The sequence below is a fragment of the Peromyscus eremicus genome, chromosome 14, assembly GCF_949786415.1.
Source record: "Peromyscus eremicus chromosome 14, PerEre_H2_v1, whole genome shotgun sequence".
NCBI lineage: Eukaryota > Metazoa > Chordata > Mammalia > Rodentia > Cricetidae > Peromyscus > Peromyscus eremicus.
This window is the reverse complement of record NC_081430.1, coordinates 78,569,798-78,590,819: the sequence shown is the minus strand read 5'-3', so window position 1 is coordinate 78,590,819 and position 21,022 is coordinate 78,569,798. Positions and strand designations below refer to the sequence as shown.

At 51.4% G+C, this 21,022-nt stretch overlaps 1 protein-coding gene across 1 annotated transcript in view; it reads right to left on the bottom strand.

Moving 5' to 3' along the window:
- Positions 1-664: 664 nt before the first annotated feature.
- Galnt16 (polypeptide N-acetylgalactosaminyltransferase 16) overlaps positions 665-21,022 on the bottom strand; it is an 86,295-nt gene continuing 65,937 nt past the window's right edge. Inside the window, exons 10-15 of the mRNA XM_059279610.1 lie at positions 15,774-15,900; positions 13,730-13,822; positions 12,359-12,442; positions 7,162-7,303; positions 6,456-6,581; positions 665-2,862 (exon numbers count right to left, since the gene is read on the bottom strand). Coding sequence (XP_059135593.1) covers positions 2,725-2,862; positions 6,456-6,581; positions 7,162-7,303; positions 12,359-12,442; positions 13,730-13,822; positions 15,774-15,900 — 710 coding nt within the window. The 3' untranslated portion in view covers positions 665-2,724. The remainder of the gene's footprint in view (positions 2,863-6,455; positions 6,582-7,161; positions 7,304-12,358; positions 12,443-13,729; positions 13,823-15,773; positions 15,901-21,022) is intronic.

Below are 21,022 nucleotides of genomic sequence, written 5' to 3'. Positions count from 1 at the left end.
TCTGCTACCCGATCAAGCAAGCCCAGGCTGGTGGGACTCTTCTAGAATGACGCCGCTGTTTTTACCCAGGAAGGCTGTCATGCCTGAATGTTTTCCTGTGTACAGAGCAGGAGGAAGGGCAGGTCTGAGGGACTAGGCTGGCTCCCAGGGAAGAAGAAAATTGTTGAAAGGTAAGCATGGTGGGATGGCCATACCTATTCTGAGAAGCCCTTGGGTTTCTATTTCTTTTCCTTTGTTTTTTTGTTTTTGTTTTTGTTTTTCAAGACAGGGTTTCTCTGTGTAGCTTTGTGCCTTTCCTGGAACTCGCTCTGTAGACCAAGCTGGCCTCAAATCAGAGATCTGCCTGGCTCTGCCTCCCAAGTGCTGGGATTAAAGGCGTGCGCCAACACTGCCCGGCCTGGTTTCTATTTCTAAGCAGCAATAGGGCCTGTGTGATGAAGCAAGGAACTTGGGCTCAGCCTGACACTGCTTCCTGGGTTCCAGCTTGTCCCAGTAGCAAGGCCACTTGCTGGCTTTCCTCAGAACAGCTGTGTCAGGGACAGGAGAGCACTCACCTTGCCATGTTCACGTTCATTCACTCTTACAGGACAGGGACCCGATTCCCCTCAGGCCGTGGAAGCGAGTTGAGTGCTTGCAAGGTCAGAAGTGAAGGCACCGGCCCATGTGGACATGTAAGAAGTGGTTTTATTCCAGGTGTGTTTCATAAAGACAGCATCCCCCGGGACAGCTTAGTGGCACATGCTTTGGTCAAGAAGAAAAGCAAAAACAGAGTTGGACCGAGTCCCCGCCACGGAGAGCCGACAAGTACAGAGTCTGGTCTGACCACAGCAAACGGGGAGAGGCCTTCTCAAGGCTCAGCAGCCACCAGTACATTCACAGAGAGAAGCCCAGGTTCCCAGGCCCAAGGTCCATGCTGGAGCAGAGCCCAAGTCTCTAGGGGAAAGCCTCTACCTTGGTCCCAGTTCTGCCCCTTACTTCGGCAGGAGGATTCCCAGGGGTTCGGGGGATCCCAGGCCGGTTCTGCAGAAAGCCGTGTATGAGACATTGTCACAGGAGGGGCTGAAGCTTGGTCACACGGTGAGAGGCCCCTATGCTGCGCCCAGGGCACACACATATTTGGCACAGAACTGCTGACAGGATGCTGGTGAGAGCCAAAGGTGAAGGAGACTGCTGGAGAACCTTCCAGAGCTGGTACTATAAACCGGGTACTTGGCTCCTAACATCTGGCGGTGGACAAGCCAGGCCCAGCAGGGAGGGTGATGGAGGCCGGCGATGCAGAGAGGTGGAAGCGCTCCTCAAGAGCAGAGGATCAGATCCTTTGGAAACCAGGAAGCAGGGAAAATCCAGGCTGCACCCCCACCTAGGAAATTGCATATGTACGTACACATGCCATTTTCTGGGGGATTTCTAGAGTTTCTGGAGTCTGTAGATTCCCTATTAATGTGTGACTGTCTGGTCTCTGAAAGAAAGACTGGTTGCTCCTGGGGTAAGAGTGGCCTCCTCAGGCTGTCTTGCTTTGGAGGAAGACCCCAAGAGTTCTGGTTACCAATAGTCTTTTACCCAAGATTGTACTGTGTAAGCCAGTGGTAGGGAGGCGGCCGGGATTCCAGGATGATATCAATGTGTGTTCTTTGTGTTCTCAGTAGTGAGAGAGGAGAGAACAAGGAATTCTCTACACAGACAGGACCCACTAGCCGGCTTCGCAGCCCACTGCAACAGCTGGCCTTTGGAGAAGGGTCTGAGCGTGAGGTTTGGTCTGGGTGACTTGGTTCCTACTGATTAGGAAATGGTTATACTCCAGGAAGGGGGTCCAAATCTGGCCAGCCACCATGCCCCATGATGCTGTGCTTACAGAGGCAAAGACCTTTGAAAAAGTAGGGGTCCAAACAGTGAGTGAAGACGAGGGTATTCTAGGGTGTATGACCAGGACCAGTTAGTGCAGACAGGGTACCAATTGGTCATAAAGGCCTAAGCGTGAGATCTTGGCCTGACTTATGGTTAAGCAGAAGCGGAGTCTGCTTAATAAATTATGCCCCAGATCCCTCTGCAGCCTCTTGCTAAGAATATGACCACCTAGAGGGGCTGCAGGCGTATGTTGGGCTTGGGGCCTGGGGCTAGCAAAGCATGGACAGGATGATGTCTTGGAAAGAGACCTCGTTTTCTTTCTGGTACTTCACGCTGTGTTCTTTGAATCCCCATCCTCTCCTCCCAGGATGCATCCCTCCCTCACCCACCCACTGGACTGAGCCCCTCAACCCTTCCTGGTTTCTAGCTGCCCCCGCCTTCAGCCTCTTTACACACGCTGCCACCTGTCCTCTTGTGTTGACCTCAGGCTAGCCCTGTGACCCAACTTGGCTCCTCTGTAGGCTTTCTATCCTTGTCCCTAACAGGCAACAAGGGGAAGGTCCACACACCACTGTCTGGGGCCCCCAAAGGGCCAAGGGAGAAGACAAAGGGCCAGGAGCAACTGCCGAGTCTCTGCCCAGGACAGCTGCACACTAACCATCTCCACTCCCAAAGCAAGACTGGGGTGGCACAGAGGGCATGGAGCACGCCCCCACACCCTCCCTGAACGAGCTTTGGAGAAACGCGCGGTAGGGGTGTGTACCGATGATCCAGTAGAAATGTGAAGAGATGGGAAACAGCCCGCTTGACACTCCCCCACCCTAACCCCTTCCAGTCCCCAAGTCTCATGCAGAAGGTCCAGGAGGCTGGGGGCCGCCATCATGTGTGTGGCAGCAGTTCCCATTGCTGGGCCTGGGCGTCTGCCTGACACTTGCTGGTCACCAGCTGGGCAGGCTTTGTCTCCAGGCAGAGGCCGCTGACGGAATGCTGGATGAAAGATCCTTTCCTTCTCCATTTCTGAGTAGAAGGGAGAGGGGAAAGGGAGAAGGAAATGATTAAAAAAATAACAATTATATGAGCTGGGGGTGGGGCTCAGTGATGCAGTGCTTACCCAACATACCCAAGGCTGCAAGCTCTGTGCCCCCAGCACAGGGCCAAAAAGTAGTTTGTACCTGCGTTTCACGTGCACATACATAATACTGCATATGCCTAGGACACACCACACTCATTTATTTGCTCTCTGTGTGTGTGTGTGTGTGTGTGTGTGTGTGTGTGTGTGTGTGTAACTGTATGCATATGTATTTCCTGCACAGGTGTGTGAGCTTGCACATTCGCAGAGGCCAGAGGTTGATGGCCGTTGTCTTCCTCCATCTCTCTCTTACTTTTTGATACAGGGTCTCTCACGGAACATGGAGATCATCGATTGAGCTGGACGGGCTGGTCATCAAGCCCCAGGGATCCCCCTGGGTCCTCCTCCCCAGAGCTGAGATTACAGGCTGTACCTGACCTTTTATGTGGGTGCTGGAGATCCAAACTGAGGTTTCCGTGATTATACAGCCAACACTTTAGTCTCTGTGCTGTCGTCTCTCCAGCCATGACCCCCCCCCCCCCACCGCCCCATCTAAAGCAGAGAGTGAACCTCTCCAGGGCGCTCACTTCTGTAGTACAGCACAAAGTTACTATACAGATCAGAGGAAGCAGCGCTGCCCATGGGCTGTGTGTTTTATTTGACTTGCATGGCGTCATTTAAAACCCAGCTTAGCTATCGCATAAAAATCTGCATTTCCAGTTTCTCTTTGGAGACAAGGCCCAGTTCTATCAGTTGGCCGGGCTGGGGCTCCCCCTGCTCTCTGCTTCCAGGCAGAGGTCTCATTCTCCAGCTCTCCAGAGTCCCAACTTGGTCTTCGTTCTTCTCCCCTAGCAGTCAGTAAGCCCTGGCCTAGGTGAATCTCTTCTCGATGGGAAAAAAAGTTTTCGTCTTCCTGCAACCCTGCGTGCCGGGCCGGGCCCACAATCATGAATCATAGTACCCGTCCCCTCAAGTGGGAAGTGGCTGCCACCTCTGCAGTCACGCTCATGCAGTGTGGTGAGGCCGGGAGACTCGAGTCCTCACTAAAGGGATCCTAGCATTTTCTTCTCCCAAGTTTGACAAGGTAAGGGGAGGAAGTCGTTCCCATAGGACATTTCGGAAGATGACACAGATAGAGGATGGTGTGTTATCTGGAATATGGGGAAAGGATGAGAGGCCCAGGTTTCGAGGTTTGGAGGAGATTGAAGAGCAACAGACGTTTTGTTTCTTGCCTTCTGTGTTTCCTTCCGTGCAGCCACATCCCTTTTCTTACAGCCACCTTACCTTCCTAAGAGGTGACAGAGCTCAGGACCATGAAACTGGAGCGCACAGAGCTCTGAGGGAGACAGTCTGTGTTCTCACTGGGCAGCTAGGGGACAGAGATGAGCCGCACTCACTGTGGAGCTGGTGTTCTTGACAATTTGGCTTGGCTTCCCCATGCACACACCTGCATTTCCAGTTCCTCTTTGGGTACTGGACTGCTCTGACAGCCTCTCACATTTAACCCCACTGGCCAAACCTCCAACAACGTCAAGCTGGGAACACTGTGGCCTCTTCTCTCCCAGGGGAGGGGGAGGGGCCTCCCCTAGCCCGTGTGGCTCAGGCTCAGTGCTGCCTTGGCACCTAGCTCTCAACAATGTGGTGGCTGCCCCTTTCACCTCTTCCAGCTTCCTCAAGAGCTGGGCCATGCTCTCCCTTCTTCTCTTCTTGCACAAGATCTGTACATTCCTTGGCACATGCACGTGATGAGCCAATGAATAACCCGCTGGTAGAATTCTCACTTCCGCCCAGAACTACTAGCCAGCCTTTCTCACTCGCTCTCCCAGTCACTCCGTTCTGAGCCCGCGCAGACATAGAGCTGCCCATTATTGTATGAGCGAGGGACCTGGGCAATGGCTGAACTGGAACCTCTGACTCTATTACTGCACAATGTCTCTCAGGAACCTCGAGGACACGTGAAGCCCAGCTGGCCTTGGGTAGAATCAAGGCTCCTTTGGGACTTGGAAGGAAAGCCCAGAATCCAGAAGGTACTGACGCTGGGAGAGCTGTTCACGTGTCCTCCACGGTGGTGAGAGAGGCATGATACCCAGAGTGCCGGGGGAGTGGTGGGTGGAGGGCTAGCAGGGCTTGTAGGGAACACAACACACACAGCTTGAGAACATATGGGTCCTGGGGATCAAACTCGGGTTGTTGGGATTGGCAGCAAGCACCTCTCCAATCCACAAAGTGCTTTTGTAGAGGATTGTTTGAGTGGGCGCTGTCTGGGCAGACACTGAGAAGCTCTGACCTGAACAGAGGTGTTAATGGGCTCAAGGATTTCCCCTCGGGATGGGGTCTAGGCTCCAGCTGAAGGGCAGACTGCCCCAGCCCCACTACAGAAAACAGCAGAGGTCGAGCTACATCCAGAGGTCGAGCTACATCTTGTAGGCTGAAAGCTAGCGGAAGCAGCGGCCAGCCAGTCCAGCAAGCAGGCTATAGAGCGCTTCCCTGCCTCTCCCACCCTGCCTCTCTCACACACAAAGGCTGGAAGGAGAGAACCTGGCTGCTTTTCCAGAACAGAATAGCAAACTTCCACTCATCCCTAAAGAAAGAATTGGCCCAGGCAAACAGAAGAAGTGTGGGAGGAAAAGCCCCGCAGACTCAGTTCGAGAGCCAGCCCCGCCCCCATCTTTGCATGACCTTCAGCAGGCTGTGTTACCAGCCGGGTGGGCATGGGAAGGACCGCAGCAGCCTGGGTCTTGGATCCCATGCTCTGGGGAGCAGGGAGCCCTTTTAACTTGGACGAGTGCCACAGTGAAGAGAGGGGCTGACTCCAGAAATCTAGCATTTAGTGCTCTGTCACTAGCTGCTGTGTGCCCCGGACAAGTGACAACATTTTTCTGGGCATCAGTTTTTGCTTCCACAAGTAAGCCTGAGCTATTTCTCAGGACACATCTGAGGCTAGTCACGTGAGCTTGCAAATCACTGTATGTGGACCTCAGATTCCCAGTCAGCCAGCAGCCAAGAAATCCTTGTTAAGTTCTGGCTTACGTCTGTGGCCTTAGGAGTCACACTGACCTGGGTTTGAATCCTGGCTAGTTCTGCCCTTTCCCAGCTGTGGGAGCTGACAGCCTGTGTCTAGGGAGCCCTGGCTCACTCACTGCACAATCAGCTGGTTGAGAATTATCTTACCAGGTAGCTGGGGGTGGGAGGGATATGCGATGATTGTCAGTGTGAAATGTCTAGCAGTCTGCGAGTCAGCTAGCTCTTCTTTGAGCTTTGTGGTTATTGTCAAAGGCTGGGCAAGCAGCACTGACAAGACAAATTGCTCCTGCCCTCAGACTGGCAGGACTAATGTTAAACAAACACTTAGCCGCAGTGTCTGCTCATGAGTGAAATGATATGCTGGACCCAGATGACGCCGGAGGCTCCTCAGATCCTCATTCTAGAGGGTTTATCTGAGATTACGTGCCTCAAGATGGGACGCCCCGGTCAGTGCCTCCCATCCCTGCTCAATGTCCCTGGGGGCTGTTGGCCCTCTGTGCCCGGGGGTGGAGCTTACCTGTTTGCCTTCTTTAGGGCTACACGCTTGCAGTATTACTGGGGACCCAGGGGAGGACATTAAGGTGGAGGTGGCAGCCAGGCATTTCCCTTGCTGCTGGATGAGGTGGTCGCTGAACAGCCATGCCTACAAGACAGGGAAAGGACAGCTCTGGCTGGACAGATATGGGCAGACAAGTGATTAGGCAAAGAGACTGGGGACTTTTTCAGACATTTTCCACAAACAGCTGTAGAGGCGAAGGGGGGTGTGCATCAGAGAGTTTCAATTTTTGCTTCACGTTTGAAAATGTTCCTAATCAAATATGAAGATGAGGAAGCTCAGCTGGGACCCAGCCAGAAGGCAGTCAAGGAAGCTCTAAGGGATGCTGGAGATAGGGAAGAATGAAGGGACACAGGACTCGGCTAGGTCCACAATGGGGTCTCCATGACCTGTTCTAGAGCTGACGTGGCTGTGGCACTCGTGCATTTGCCATGGAGACCCACAGCCCATCCCAGCATAGAACTAGGCAGCATCTCTTCCTTTAGAAGAGGAAGCACGGGGACACAGGGCTGGAAAGGGATGGGCATGCGGCAGGGGCAAAGTGTGAGGAGCCCTGGGAAGGAGGTTTATGGAGGATGCAGACAGAGAGAAGTCCTAATCCCACTCCTGGCCCCCTTGGCTCCTGTCCTGTTCTTAGCGCTTACTCGGAGAGCCCTAAGCACCTTACCTGAGCTGGTGGAGGGCTCTTAGCAGACCCTCTGCAGATCCCCATTCCAAGCAGGAGGTCACCAGCTGTGTTCGGGCCCTGGGATTCTAAGCAGTTGATGCCTTGTTTAATGACGCCAGGGAGCACTTCCTTCGCTGGGACCCTGAGGAGAGAGGCAGTGTCAGGCTGCTTCTCTGCTCACACCAGCTTACCTACCCCTTCCTCCAGAGGGCAGCACACAGTCACTGAGGTCTCTGACTGGCAGGCCTGGCTGCGGCGGTAGAGGGATGGGGGTATGGGGAGTATAGGGGGATTGTTAGGGGGTGAGCAGGATTGTAAGAAGAAGAAGGAGGAGCAGCCTCAGCTCTAGTAGGTTCTTATGGGAGTCTCAGGGCCTCCATTAGAGGCCAGGCCTGAGACCCAGGGGACCCCGAGAGGACACTCAGGCCTGACTCACAGGACTCCTCAGCCCAGAAGCTGATACCTGGGAACCTAAAGGTGACATCAACACCCAATCTCAAAATAACAGAGAAAGAATGATTTTGGAGTGGATAACTTGAAATACTCAAACATGCAAATATGTTCAGTCTCACTATAATTAAAGAATGCATGTTAGAGAGCAATTACTACTTGTTTCTCAGATATTAGTGTGAGAGAATGTGTATGTATGTGTGTTTTAAACAATGCCCAATGTGTTTTAAACAATGCCTGTGAGGCTGGATCTTGTCCTACTCTACCAGTTGAGAGCATAAATTAGTTAAACGGTGGGAAAGCATCAAAGAATTAAGCATCAAAGTCCTTAAAATGGGCACGTCTTTGTCCTAAGAATGCCAGTTTAAGAAATTTATCCCATGGGGAGAGGGGGGGCCCTGGAGAAATGGCTCAGTGGTTAAGAGCACCAGCTGCTCTTCCAGAGGACCCAAGTTCAATTCCCAGCACCCACAGAGCAGCTCACAACTGTCTGTAACTCCAGTTCCAGGGATCCGACACTCTCACACAAACATACATGCAGTCAAAACACCAATGCACACAAAATAAATTATCAAAAAAGGAGAACCTGTTCTTTAAAAGAAGAAGAAGAAAAGAAATTTATCCCTTGGGAATAAGCTTGGTGTGTTCAAAGATATTTGTATCGGAATGACTAATACTGAAAGCATCGGACAGTTCTGGTTATCCAGCCAACAGCTGGGATGCAGATTCAACCACAGGATAGAAACCCTGCACCCATCGCAAATGACGGCGAAAGAAAACCTGAAAACACTCGCCCCGCTGCTGAGGCAGGCTCCAAGCTATCCCATTATTAAAACATCTCATGTGCCAGGAGAACGCTTACATACACACACACATGGGCATACACACTGATCACCTCTGGCCAGCAAACCTAGGGAGGCCGCCATCTCCAGCTGATACAGGCTTGAATACTTGGTTTGGGGAGTCCCGTGAATTATGCAGCCATCACAAAGCAACAGGGAGCCAGGAGTGCTCAGAATCTGACCCCAGGCCTGATGTCCCCTGCTCCCTCGCACCTCTGTCCAGAGACAGCCTGGACCCCGGGAGGGGACATGTCTGCCATTCCTTGATGAGGAAACCCTTGCAGGATCTCAGCCACAGCAGGTCTCCTCCAGGCTGTTCAGGAGCGCATGGATTCCCCAGAACTGACTTGCTCTCAGGGAGCCTTGGAGAGCTCCCTTCACTCCCCATCACACACCCCCGGGACTCCGCTTCAGAACCAGAGCTGTTGTACAGATTCAGAACAGAGGCTGTAACTGCAGGTCCCGGGCTGAATGTGGCCATCAGACACATTCCGTCTGACCCACACAGCGGGGTTACTGCCGCGTTTAGTCAGTGGGAAATTTAAAAATGAGGGGGCTGGCAAGATGGCTCAGCAGGTAAAGGCACTTGCTGCTGCACTGACTGCCCGAGTTCCGTCCTAGGGACCTACGTGGTGGAAGGAAAGAGCTGACTTCTGCAACCTGTCCCTATGAGCATCTAAGTCCCCACCCACATGAAATAAATTAAGATATGTTTAAAGGCTTAAGGTGGCTCCGTTGAAGAAGCACATGCCATGCAAACAGCGAAGACCCACGTAAAGCACCCGTATAAAACCAGGTATGGTCACTGGTTTCTGAAACCCTAGTGCAGGGAGTGGGGGGAGACAGGCAGATTCTCAGTAAGCTAGCCAGCCAGCCTAGTCAATTGGTGACTCCCAAGGTCAGTGAGAGACCCTGTCTCCAAAGATAAGGTGGAACGAAGTCGCAGAAGACATGCAGCTCTGACCTCACTTCCACCCACATCTGCATGCACATGCACGTCTGCACATGTGCGCATGCATACACACACACACGCACACGCACACGCACACACACACAGATACACAATTAAATTAAAACCTTTAAGGCCACAGAGCAAAACCTGAGTCCAGAATCTCTTAAAAATTGGGGAGATCAGGCCCCCTGTCCCTGAGCTGGCACTCCAGCAACACTCACTCTCTGTCCGAGGGGCAGCAGCACTCCCCACTGCTCACCACATCATGTGACTCGCTTTCATTGCCCATCTGATGCTGGAAGGATCCGGGCTTGCAGCTCCTTCTAGGAAAAGTTTCACCCTCCCTGCAGTACCAGTTTTCCTCTCTGCACGGCCACAAGCTGCCCTCCAGGGCCTTGGAGAATTGTGCTCCAGAGGAATGCTTCAAGGGGCGCAGGGTCGTCCTGATCCCCCTCTGCTCTTCTGCGCACTCCCCATTCCTTGGGGACATGTGCCAGCTGATAAGCTGTCAGCGGTGAAGGGGCACTGGCCCTGTGGGGCTGCCCAGTGAAGCTTGTGGAAGGAACTCATGTTGGGAAGCGGTGTCGAGAGCCGATGAAGCTCCTGATGTGTACCTGCCAGAGCAGTTCTAGCTGGCCAAGATGGCCATCATCATCATCATCATCATCATCCTCAGCTGCTCAGCAGAGCAAGCCAACCTGTCCTGTTTACGGGTGGTCCTCTGGGTTTCCCTCAGTGGCTTTCCTCTAAGCAGGGCTGGCACTGGACCGCACCATGCCTTTGTAGAAATTAGCAGTAGCAGCCACTGCTCAAGTTGCCTGACTTCCACCTACTAGGAAGTTGTTATAGCAGACTATTTTGGTTAGAATGCTTCCTGCCATCTGCTTCAAGTCATTGTAACGAATCTACAATGGCCACTGTGTGACTGGCACCCTTATAAAGGTGTGATTCAGTCTGCACTGCTGTTTGGGACAGTCCTAATAAACGTGATGGAGTGAGTAGCAGCTACTGAGGCCAGCTGAAGCGAGGCCTGGACACAGAGCAGAGCTGTGGCAGGATTGCAGGCCTAGCAAAGTGGAAGCTCCTTTATCCTTCTCAAACTTTGCGGTGACCTGAGACATGCAGGCAATCTAAGGATCCTCGGTGTGGAGGGGCATTGACATCAATCTGACCCACCCCTGGCCCCTTGATCTTTGAGCCCCCTAGATAGGAAGGAACCATGGAATGAACAGCAGGGGGGTGGAGAGAGGGGGGCATTTTCTCCTGATTTAACACTGCACACTTAATATGCTGCCCTGTCTTGGAACGGATCCAGGTTTGGGGTAGAGCACTTCTTCCTCTGGGGTGTGGAGAGGAAGGACCCCTTTCCATCTTCCCAGTATCCCTCCCCACAGGCTCCTCAGCTCATGCTGACCTAGTGTCCAAAAGGCCCTCCAAATGGAGGAACCTTGACAGTGGGTAAAACACTGCTACTCTCTCTTCCTCCACATCTCAGAAGCGCCACATGAATGAGCATATGCTCGCACTTCAGGACGCTCACTTGCTGCACTCTTCAGTGAATACTCCACACTTCTCAGCTAGGGGCCAGAGGGACTGCGGCTACTCGGCGGCCAACTTGCTTCCAAAGAGGCTGGTGTAAGCTTGAATTGTTGTTCTGGAATTTCTTGGAAATTTCCGGCAGTCGGGTTGGGGCTTACTGCTTTCCAGGCAGGCTGTATTTGGAACGTGGAGTCGTATTATCTGGGTTCAGCATCTAGCTGTTTTCCAGGACTTGGCTGCAGCCTAACAGTGGGAACTTTGCAGGCAGTAGAACAGAGGTTCCCCTCCTTGCAGAACTTGTGGGCAGCAAGGGGTGGAGTGTTCCAGAAAGCCAAGGCAACATCATGAAAGAAACCAGCAACCGGATGAGCAGGCTCCCCAGGGGACTGTTCTGGAGGAAGGGGGTCAACTCCAGACACTCCCAAGTCTTGCTCACTAGAATTTATTTGCTCAAAAATACTCCTTTCAAAAAATGCTTACCCAGTGTCTACTTTGTGATAGGCACTATTCTAGGGGGCTAGAGGAGAGCCATGGACAATACAAGCCATGGCTTCTGCCTCCGTAGCTTCTAGGCAAGTGCAGGAGGTGACATCAAATTAACCAGCCGGGAGTGTATGTGAGATGCTGACGTAGGTTCCAGAGGGATGCCAGGGAGGGATGCGGCTATCAATTTAGTGTTCGGACAAAGTCTCCCCGGGGAGGGTACAAACGAGTCAAAATCTGAAGAGGGGGAGGAAATAAACCGTGTGACCAAGACACCAAAAAGGATTTAGAATCAGAAGAAGGAGCCTGTGTGGCCCACCCCCTGTCACAGTCCCGGCCCTTTCTCACCTCCCTCAGCTCCCTTCAGAGTCTACACAGCCACAACCCTATTTGCATTTTGCTCCCTCTTTGCTAGAGCAAACATTTCCCTGTGCTTTTTTGGTCTCTGTGATTACATACTAATGGATGCATAATATTTGTTTAAATAGCTGTATCAGTGATCCACTGGGCCAGCCTAAGTGTTAGCCGTATCTCATTTTCCCCCAGCAGCCTGGCTCAAAGGGTCTGCGGTCAACAGCTTGTGCTCTGATAACTTTATCTCCTTGGGATGAGCTTCCAGCAGAGAGAGAGAGAGAGAGAGAGAGAGAGAGAGAGAGAGAGAGAGAGAGAGAGAGAGAGCAGGGTCAAAGGTGACAAAAGCAGCGTGGCCTCAAATGCGTAATGCAGTGTTGTTTTCCTAGGGAGACAATATCCATTTCTAGTCAGGGAGCCAGTCTGGTAAAAATGCAGCCGCATTACGGCTGACTGATAACTCGTGGTAACGCCTCTTCTGTTCCCTCAGAGCCTTTGAGGGGAGATGAACTCTTGGCAGCTGAAGGGTGCGGACTCAGGGCATCACAGGCCCCCAGCCCTGGAAGGGGGCTGCACTCACGTGAGCTCAGGATAGACATTCTCCAGGTACCAGCGGAAGGACTTGCAGTCCATCTTCTTCCTCTGCTCGATCCGTGTGGCCACACTGCAGGGAAAGACAAAGCCAGGGAAGGGCCGAGATGTGAGGAGGAAGGCCCCGAGGGACACAGAGGGAGACTAGCCCCCACCTCCCATGTATCTCAGGTAGTCAATACTAACATCTGACGTGAACACTCAGTTCTCCTGTGTCCTCTTTTTAATTCCTGCTGAGCTCACCGGGGCCACACTTCACCCTCAGCCTCTTACTCGTAGAGACTCCTGTTAGCATGCACAAACTGTCCTCATTTTTTTTGCAGAGGGTGGAGGGTTTCGTCAACTTCCAGTTTAGGAGACAGGGTCTAATGTGAACATCTTTCCGGAGTTGGCGGGTCACAACCTTCTTCTACGGTTGGGACATGCGCCTCAGTCTCCTCACCTTGCTCAGCTACACCAACCGCAAAGGTTACCGAGGACCCGGGTAACCACCTATCCCAGTAAACTGGGACTCCACTACTGACCTTGGGGTTTTGTGAGGATCAAGAGGGGACATGAGGTGCTTAGCCGAGGGGAGATCCTCAATGTTAAAAGAAGTACTTCATGGCTTGCTTTTTTGCATTTTACGAATAGATAGAAATAGAGGAGGGATGATTCATTTGCAATTGATCACTGACAATGTTTTCAAACTTTTCTGACGACAACATTCACTAGGTCAGCACACCTCACATCCCACGGCTACGCAGGCCGAGGACACACGGGTGGGTGCACAGCCATACACAATGAAATGAGTTTCATAAAATGATACTTACCGTAGACTGCAATCAACTCTGATTTTCTAGTCTGTTCAGCACTACACTCATCTCTGGTGTCTTTCTCATCCTTTTGTGAAAATGCTGATAATGATTCACTAAATTGGTTTCATAATCCATCTGCATTTTTGGAAATGCTTTAACCAGACAATGGTCATCATAGGCCATAACAGGAAAGCAGGCTGACAGAGCTCAGGTTTGGATGGGTGTGGCGGCACCCCTGCATTGTCCTCGGCGGACAACTCTGTAGTAATGACTACCTCAGACGCTGCTATTCCTGAAGGCACTTTAAACCTTTATGGAGAAACTTCTCTTCTTATCTGTCTCTAGGCAGTATGTAGGACTAGGATCTTGGATCAGGGTCTAGTCCATGCATCACACTCCCTTCCAGAGCCCACAGAAGCCAGAAGAGCCAGGACTCGGTTACTAGGGAGACTGAATGGTCTCCCACTCAGTCCAGTGTGTGCTGTCCAGTGTGGACTACTTCATATTTGCTGGGCTATGCAAATATTGAGTGGAGGGAGGCAAACGGGATTGGAGGGACCCACCTGCCAAAGGCCTTCCCAATGGCTGAGGGCCGGGCCTCATAGTAGTATTGCTTGTATTCATCCATCCATACCTCTGCAGTACGCTTTGTATTCCTAAAAGCAGAGAAAGCAAAACCAAGTTATCAGAGAGGGGAAAGAGAGGAGGTAGGTTCTTACAGTTTTCAGATGTGGTGCTGGGGGCTGAACCCATGGCCTCGTGTCTGCTAGGCAGGCATTCTGCCAGTGAGCTGTAACCACAGGCCTCTTTTACTTTTATTGAGATATGGTCTCAGTTAGCTACCTGAGCTGGTCTTGAACTCAGTCTGTAGCCCTCACAGGCCTTGAAACTTCAATCCTCCTGCCTGAGCCTTTTTTTAAGTAGCTGGGACTACAGGCCTGTACTATCAGGCCCGGCTGTTTGTTGGTGAACAATATTCTTAAGAAAAAGGAGATGAGCTCCGTGCAGTAGAGAACAATGGGAATGCCGGCAATCCAGGCAAAACAAGAAGGGCTGGGGTGCAATGAATCAGCACAGTCGGTCTGGAGGGTGATCTGTCCGGACCTGTGACAGGCTCTCCGCTCAAAGGAATCTCTTCTACTGCAAGATCTGTTATGTGCAAAAAAGGACACACACGAGGATAGCTACTTAAGAAAATACTGGCAGCAAAATAAATGCCCTTCCGTAGGAAAGTGTTTCTATACCATGGAGAGTGAGGCAGCCTCGAAAAAAATGCCAGGGCTAGGAATGCTGAGGAGAAAGGATGGCTGTGGTAGAGTGCCAGAGAGCCGTGCTGCTGGAAGAGTGTACGACCGCAACCTGCCAACACAACTCCATGGAGGGCGGGGGTCTCGATATACAAACTATGCACGAGAACGTGATAGAGCAGCAACCTACTCAGAGCAGGTGGTTCTGGTTAAAGGCTTTCATGCTAAGGATACCGGTAGCTGCTTTTGAAGAGATGAGCGGGCAAACAGGAGAGAGAATGAGTGGAGATGACCTTCACTTTCTTCTGGAATCCTATAAAGAGTAATTATCGCAAATGGGATGCATAAGTAACATCTGCATGTAAAAGTTGGTGTTGGTCCTGCCTGAGTGTCTGCAGTAAATCTATATGACTTTTACTATAAAAATGGAATGTCGGGGGGGGGGCTAGACAGGTGGCTTGTTGCTCTTATGGAGGACTTGGGTTCAGTTCTCAGCACCCACATGGTGGCTCATAACTATCTGTAACTCTAGTTCCAGGGGGATCTGGCACCTTCCTCTGGCCTCCTCAAGGAATGAACATGGTACCTTACATACATTTGGGCAAATATATATATATGGTAGGATGCCAGGTGTGGCGGCACATGTCATTAATCCTAGCACTCAGGAGACAGAGGCAGGTGGATCTCTGTGAGTTTGAGGCCAGCTTGGTCTATACAGCGAGTTCCAGGACAGCCAAGGCTATACGAAGCCCTGTCTTGAAAAACAAACAACAACAAAAAAATGGGGATGGGAGAAAGCAAACAACTTTCGATCATTTGTTAATTAGACGTGGAAAGCATTGCTCCAACCTATGCAAACCAGCACGGCTAGGCGATGGGGAAACAGGTCCTTAGGAGGGGATGTATACTCAGGACAACTCCCACTCCCCCAACTCCTCCATCAGGACCATGGGTCATGGGATGGTCGTCTAGGACACTGCTCACTCTCCTGTGAGACCAAGTGTACTCTGTAGCTGGGAACATGCATGGTCGGGTACTGGGCCCAGTCTACATAGGGCATTGGAAACCATGACCAACCACAGAGGGCCAATGAGGACAGCAATATATTGGTCCCCTGACCATTTGTCCAAGACTTGTGGACAAGGTGAATCAAGATGAGAGACCTAAGGGCAATGCTCCAATTTCATCCTCTACCCTCAGAAATGCCCAAAATGTCAGACCTAGGGCAGCAAATGGAGAAACTGAGGCCTGAGATACAGGCTGGCATCCCAAAGGCACATACATGGTGAATAACTCGCTAGGGGTGTCTAGAGTGAGGGAATCCCATGCTTCCTCCAGGGTGTTTCCCATTGGGACCTACCTGATATAGGTGAGGGCATTGCCCTCGGGGAAATTGTAGGGGTGCCGCTTCCTGAAGACATGGCCCACCCGGCTGCAGGGTACAATCTCCAAGCTGCCACCACACATCCATACCCTGAAGGAGAGTTCTGCAGGAGATGACAGTGTCAGGAGAAGGGGGAGGGTCCCTCCAGGTGATGGCGGGAAGGCGGGAAGGGGATGGATTTCTTTCTCTTCGGTGTCTCCCTGAAGGTATATGCTGGGATGTGAGCCCTTGTGCCAGATAAAATGGGGGTGCTTACACTCCTTGTGAAAGCTCACATCATGTATGCATACATGCATGGGTATATACATGGCACATACACACACACACACACACACACACACACACACACACACACACACACACACGAGAGCAGTGGAAAAAGCTTTGACATAACAGGAACACAGGCAGGAGATATGCAAAACTGCAGCATCTTTTCCAGCTTACGTGTACAGGCTCCAGCCAGACGTGAGTTAGGAAGGCCATGCTTGCTGGCTGACTAGATCTGAGTACCTCTGAGGGCCACCAGTGGAACTTCAGCCTGCTCTAGCTGTACCAGGCTGGCCCAGGCCTGCCTCTAGGCTCAGGGAGTGTGTACCAGGCTACTCCTGATCTTCCCGAACTGCATTTCCTTCTGAAGGTAGTGGTAGAGTCGTAAGTGACTGAGGTCCCCCATTGGTGTCAAGAGATGCAAGAAGTGGCCACTCTGCTTCCCAGAAATCACTTCTGTTTTCTACTTACCAGTCTCTTTTCCTCAACCCACCTGGCTGAGACTTAGTCTCCCTTCTGACTTCCTACTTTCTTTCTATTAATTCTCCATTTGGATACTGTGTGGTGCTAAAGTATCTCCTTCCTTGCACAGAAAATTCACGATTTACAAAAAAAGAGGGGCTAGAGAGATGGCTCAGTGGTCACTTTCTGCTCTTCAGGGGACCTGAGCTCGGTTCCCAGCACCCACATCAGGTGGATCACAATTGCCTGTACCTCCAGTATCAGGGGATCTGATGTCCTCTTCTAGACTGTTCACACACACACACACACACACACACACACACACACACACACACTCTAATTTAAATAAATAAATAAATAAAAAAGACAGAGAAAGAGAAGGTGATGCCAGACGTGGTGGCACACACCATTAATCCCAGCACTCGGGAGGCAGAGGCAGGAGAATCTCTGTGAGTTTGAGGCCAGCCTGGTCTACAGAGGAGCTCCAGGACACCCAGGGCTACACAGAGAAACCCTGTCTTGAGAAGCCAAAAGAGGCTGACAGTGTAAGATCCTGTGTGAAGCTCCACAGCTTCAGAATGGCTGTTCTACTGTCACAGAAGGTCACTGAGGGGTGTAGATGTTGGGTCTGGCTAATCTTGATGTGTGATGTTTATGCACAAGTCCTTTACAATAAAGTTTTTTTTTAAGATTTATTTATTTATTATGTATACAGCATGTATGACTACAGGCCAGAAGAGGGCACCAGATCTCATTACAGATGGTTGTGAGCCACCATGTGGTTGCTGGGAATTGAACTCAGGACCTCTGGAAGAGCAGCCAGTGCTCTTAACCTCTGAGCCATCTCTCCAGCCCTACAATAAAGTTTTAATCGGGAGTTATGTTGTAGTCCCTGGACAGGCCTGGGGCTCTCACTGGCATGAATGCTTGGGCCCCTCCCAAGGACTAGTACTGGCCATGGTAATGTGGTTTCCTTAGGTCAGCCCATAAACTGCCAGACACCGTGCATCCCCTTTCCCAGCCAGATCTGCAGCTAACCTTGGTGGCTGAGGTTTAGAACTGGGGATAGATGAATAACTTTGTTATGTTAGTGAGGACACCTCATCTCACTCAGTCCATATGGTACATACGTGTTACAAATTAATATTATCTACAATAGTGATGACAGCATCAGTAACCATCATCCACTTACTGAGCACCTACTATGTACCGTGATGTAAATGTCTGATTCTCACAGTAATCCAGAAGTCAGACATTATCTGTATCTTCCTGCATTCTCCCCATCCCTTCTCCTCTCCCTGTCCCCACTCCCTCCTTCCTTTCCTCCTTTCTTTGTATTTTGAGATAAGGTCTTGCTGTATATCCCTGGCTAGTGTGGTATTCTCCATGCAGCCTCTAGTCCATGCTGGCTTTAAATCTCAGCAATCCTCCTGCTTCAACACCAATGCTCGGATTACTGTGTGTGCCATTTTTCCTTGTTTTATTTGAGATGGGGTCTATGTTGCTCAAGCGGTCTTGAACTCCTGAACTCAAGTAGTACTCCTGCCTCACCCTCCCCAGTGCTGAAACAGAAGCACTGAACCCAGAAGCATTGAACCCAGCTCTTTTTTTTAAGCCTCTCCAAGGTCACTGGATTACTAAATTGCAACATTGCAATATAAAGTTCACACTCTGTCAAGCAAGCTACACATTGTTTTCTTTCTCTCTCTGACTTGTATGTGTGTGTGGTATGCATGTGTTTGCATGGGCGCCAGGGGTTGATGGCTGCAGTCTTCCTCCACCGCTCTCTAACTTACTCACTAAGGCAGGGGTTCTCACTGTTACAGCTACTGGGGCTAGCCAGCTCACTCCAGGGATCCCACCTCTACCTTTCAAGGACTGAAATTACATGTGGGCCATTACACCCACTTGGCTTTTATGTGGGCTTTGGGGATTTGAACTCTGGTCCTCACAGATGTGTGGGCAAGCACCATGTGCACTCCCTAACCCAAGCCACACTTGAGTGAAGTTCTTTCGTTCATTCGGCCAATGTTAACTGAGCATCTTTTATGTGTCATTCACTGTTCTAGACTCTCTTACATGTATGTGTGCACACACCCACATGTTTATGTGTGTGCATATGTGTGTGTGTATTGGGGGCAAAGTTCATGAAAGTAGTAAACAAAACCCACATGTAAACAAGAACATGTGTAGCATGTGGGGGCGACAAGTACAAGGAGAAAAATGCAGCTGGGTCGGGGGGCTGAGCGGGACAGTGGAGTGGGGGTGGGCACACTACATTTTTAATCAGGATTACTCAAGAATTTTTCTTATTTTGTTTTGTATGTGTATGGGTGTTTTGCCTGCATGTACATCTGTGTACCAGATGCATGCCTGATGCTCGAAGAGGCCAGAAGACAGTGTTAGATTCCCAGGGACTGGAGTTATAGACAGTTGTGAGCTGCCATGTGGGTGCTGGGAATCGAACCCGGGTCCTCTGGAAGAGCAGTCAATGCTCTTAACCACTGAGCCATCTCTCTAGGACCCGATTTGAGAAATTTTCAACTGAAAGGGGGACACTAGAGCGGAGATCTGAAACAGGTCATGCAACTCTCAGGGGAAGGATTTTCCAGGAGGGCGTAAACCCAGAGGAACAGGCATGGCCTGTGAGTTTGGGCAACAAAGGCCTATGGAGTGAGACAGGGCCAGAGAAGAGGGAGATGAGGGTGGGGTTCATGCATGGGTTTCCTGGAGGAAGAACCTAGGAGCCAGCAGGAGGCCTCTGGGTGTCCTGTGAAGGACATGGGAGTCCCTGCAGAGTTTGAGCAGAGGAAGAAACCTAAGTGACTTTTAAGGTTTTTGGAGCTGCCAGCCTCACTCCAGGTGGCCTCTGAGCTCCTGCCTCTCAGGGGACACAGGAGCATGGCTCGGTTTGGGTGGCTCCTGCCTTTCAACAAAGGAATAAAAGAAAAAGCTAAAGCCATCAGAGATAGGAGTAGTCTCGGGGCTCAAAACTGGCCCAGCAGCTGACCCTCTGAGGGCCACAGCCAGCCTAGACACTTCTTTGAATTTCTTCTGAGGAACAGAATCCTGGCCAGAACCTCTCACAGCTCTGCCTTTCAAGTTCCCCAGCCCAGGAGCCCTTGCCTTAGGCAGAGTTTGAAGTGAGCTATTTGATCATTCACTGGTTTCTCTGTCAGTTCCCAGCCTGAAAAAAACAGAGAAAGAAAGGAAAGGAGAAACGTCTACCTGCAGGAAGGCTGGGCCTTCTGCAGCCTGCTGGCCTGCCGCGGCTTCACGGCAAAAATTGCCAAAGCTGCCTTCCGGGGGAGACCAGGACACAAAGCAGGTCACCAGGACTCCAAACACAGGAAATGGGATGAGGATGCGAGGGTCACTGTGCCCCAGCTCACAGAATATACTCCTGTGAGTGCTGCCTGTACACTTTTGAGAGGAATCTGAGAGGAGACAATCCTGTGCCTACTTCCACTTAGTTAATTAGCCTCTCTGTGCACCTGTTTTCCTGGGGAGGTGAGAGAGGACAAGGTCCACCTCCTCGCATCTCACACAGGCCTGAGAGTACCTCCTAACCCCTCAGGGGCTCTGCTGGGAACACCAGCCCCACATGGCACTTTCTGACTGAACTTAGGAAGGCAGTATCATTACGAGTGTCCTAGTGTCCCTGGGGTGGGAGAGGCCCAGCCCCACCCACTACTCCAGAAACCTGGTCAGTGGAAAAAGAGGATTGGGAGAGGAGCTTTGAGTGCAGGACCACAGAACTACCCTTGCTCCCGAGGACCCTGGGAGAGCTCTCTGCCCTGCCTGGTTTCTGGGTTTGGGAGGCTCCTGTTTAGACTAAATAAGCCCAAGTGTTTCCTGCCCTGGGCATCCAGGTTTGGCCAACAGGAGGCAGCAGCAGATAGAGATTGGTGAGGGATGACACCCCACCCCCACCCCAACCAACCCCTCCACCATCAATCACCCACCCCATCACCTCATGAGAGCACAGTGCCTGCTAGGGATGCTTCCTTCCCCAGCTTTCAGACCTGCAAGTGGCTAGTTACAGCTCCCTGTGGCCAGAGTGCCACCCAGGACTGTGCTGGCCAGGCTTTGTGTCCGGCCCACAATGTATGAATCCTTAGTGAACACCCATGCAGCAGGGCCCTACATTTGAACCCTGCCGGGGCCTGGTCAGATATACCCAGTCTCATGCCCATTTCATCAGCCCCCTGGGAAGGAGGTTTTTTTGGGGTTTTTTGCCCCTTCCTTCCTTGTTTTTGTTTTTCCCAAGTGAATAAACTGAGGTTCCCAAAGTTGACTGCTTCTCCCAGTGACCCAGACCACCTGTGCTGGAGCCTGGGCTCTGACCTCACTTGGTGACCTCTCCATGGTGCTCTGGGGCAGGAGAGCAAACCTCTGGCTCTGTTCCATCTCCCTCTTGCTGTTCCAGGCAGCTGAGGAGTTCTCATCTGCAGGGTTCAGATGGTCTCACGCACAGTAATAATGGCCACAGCTTC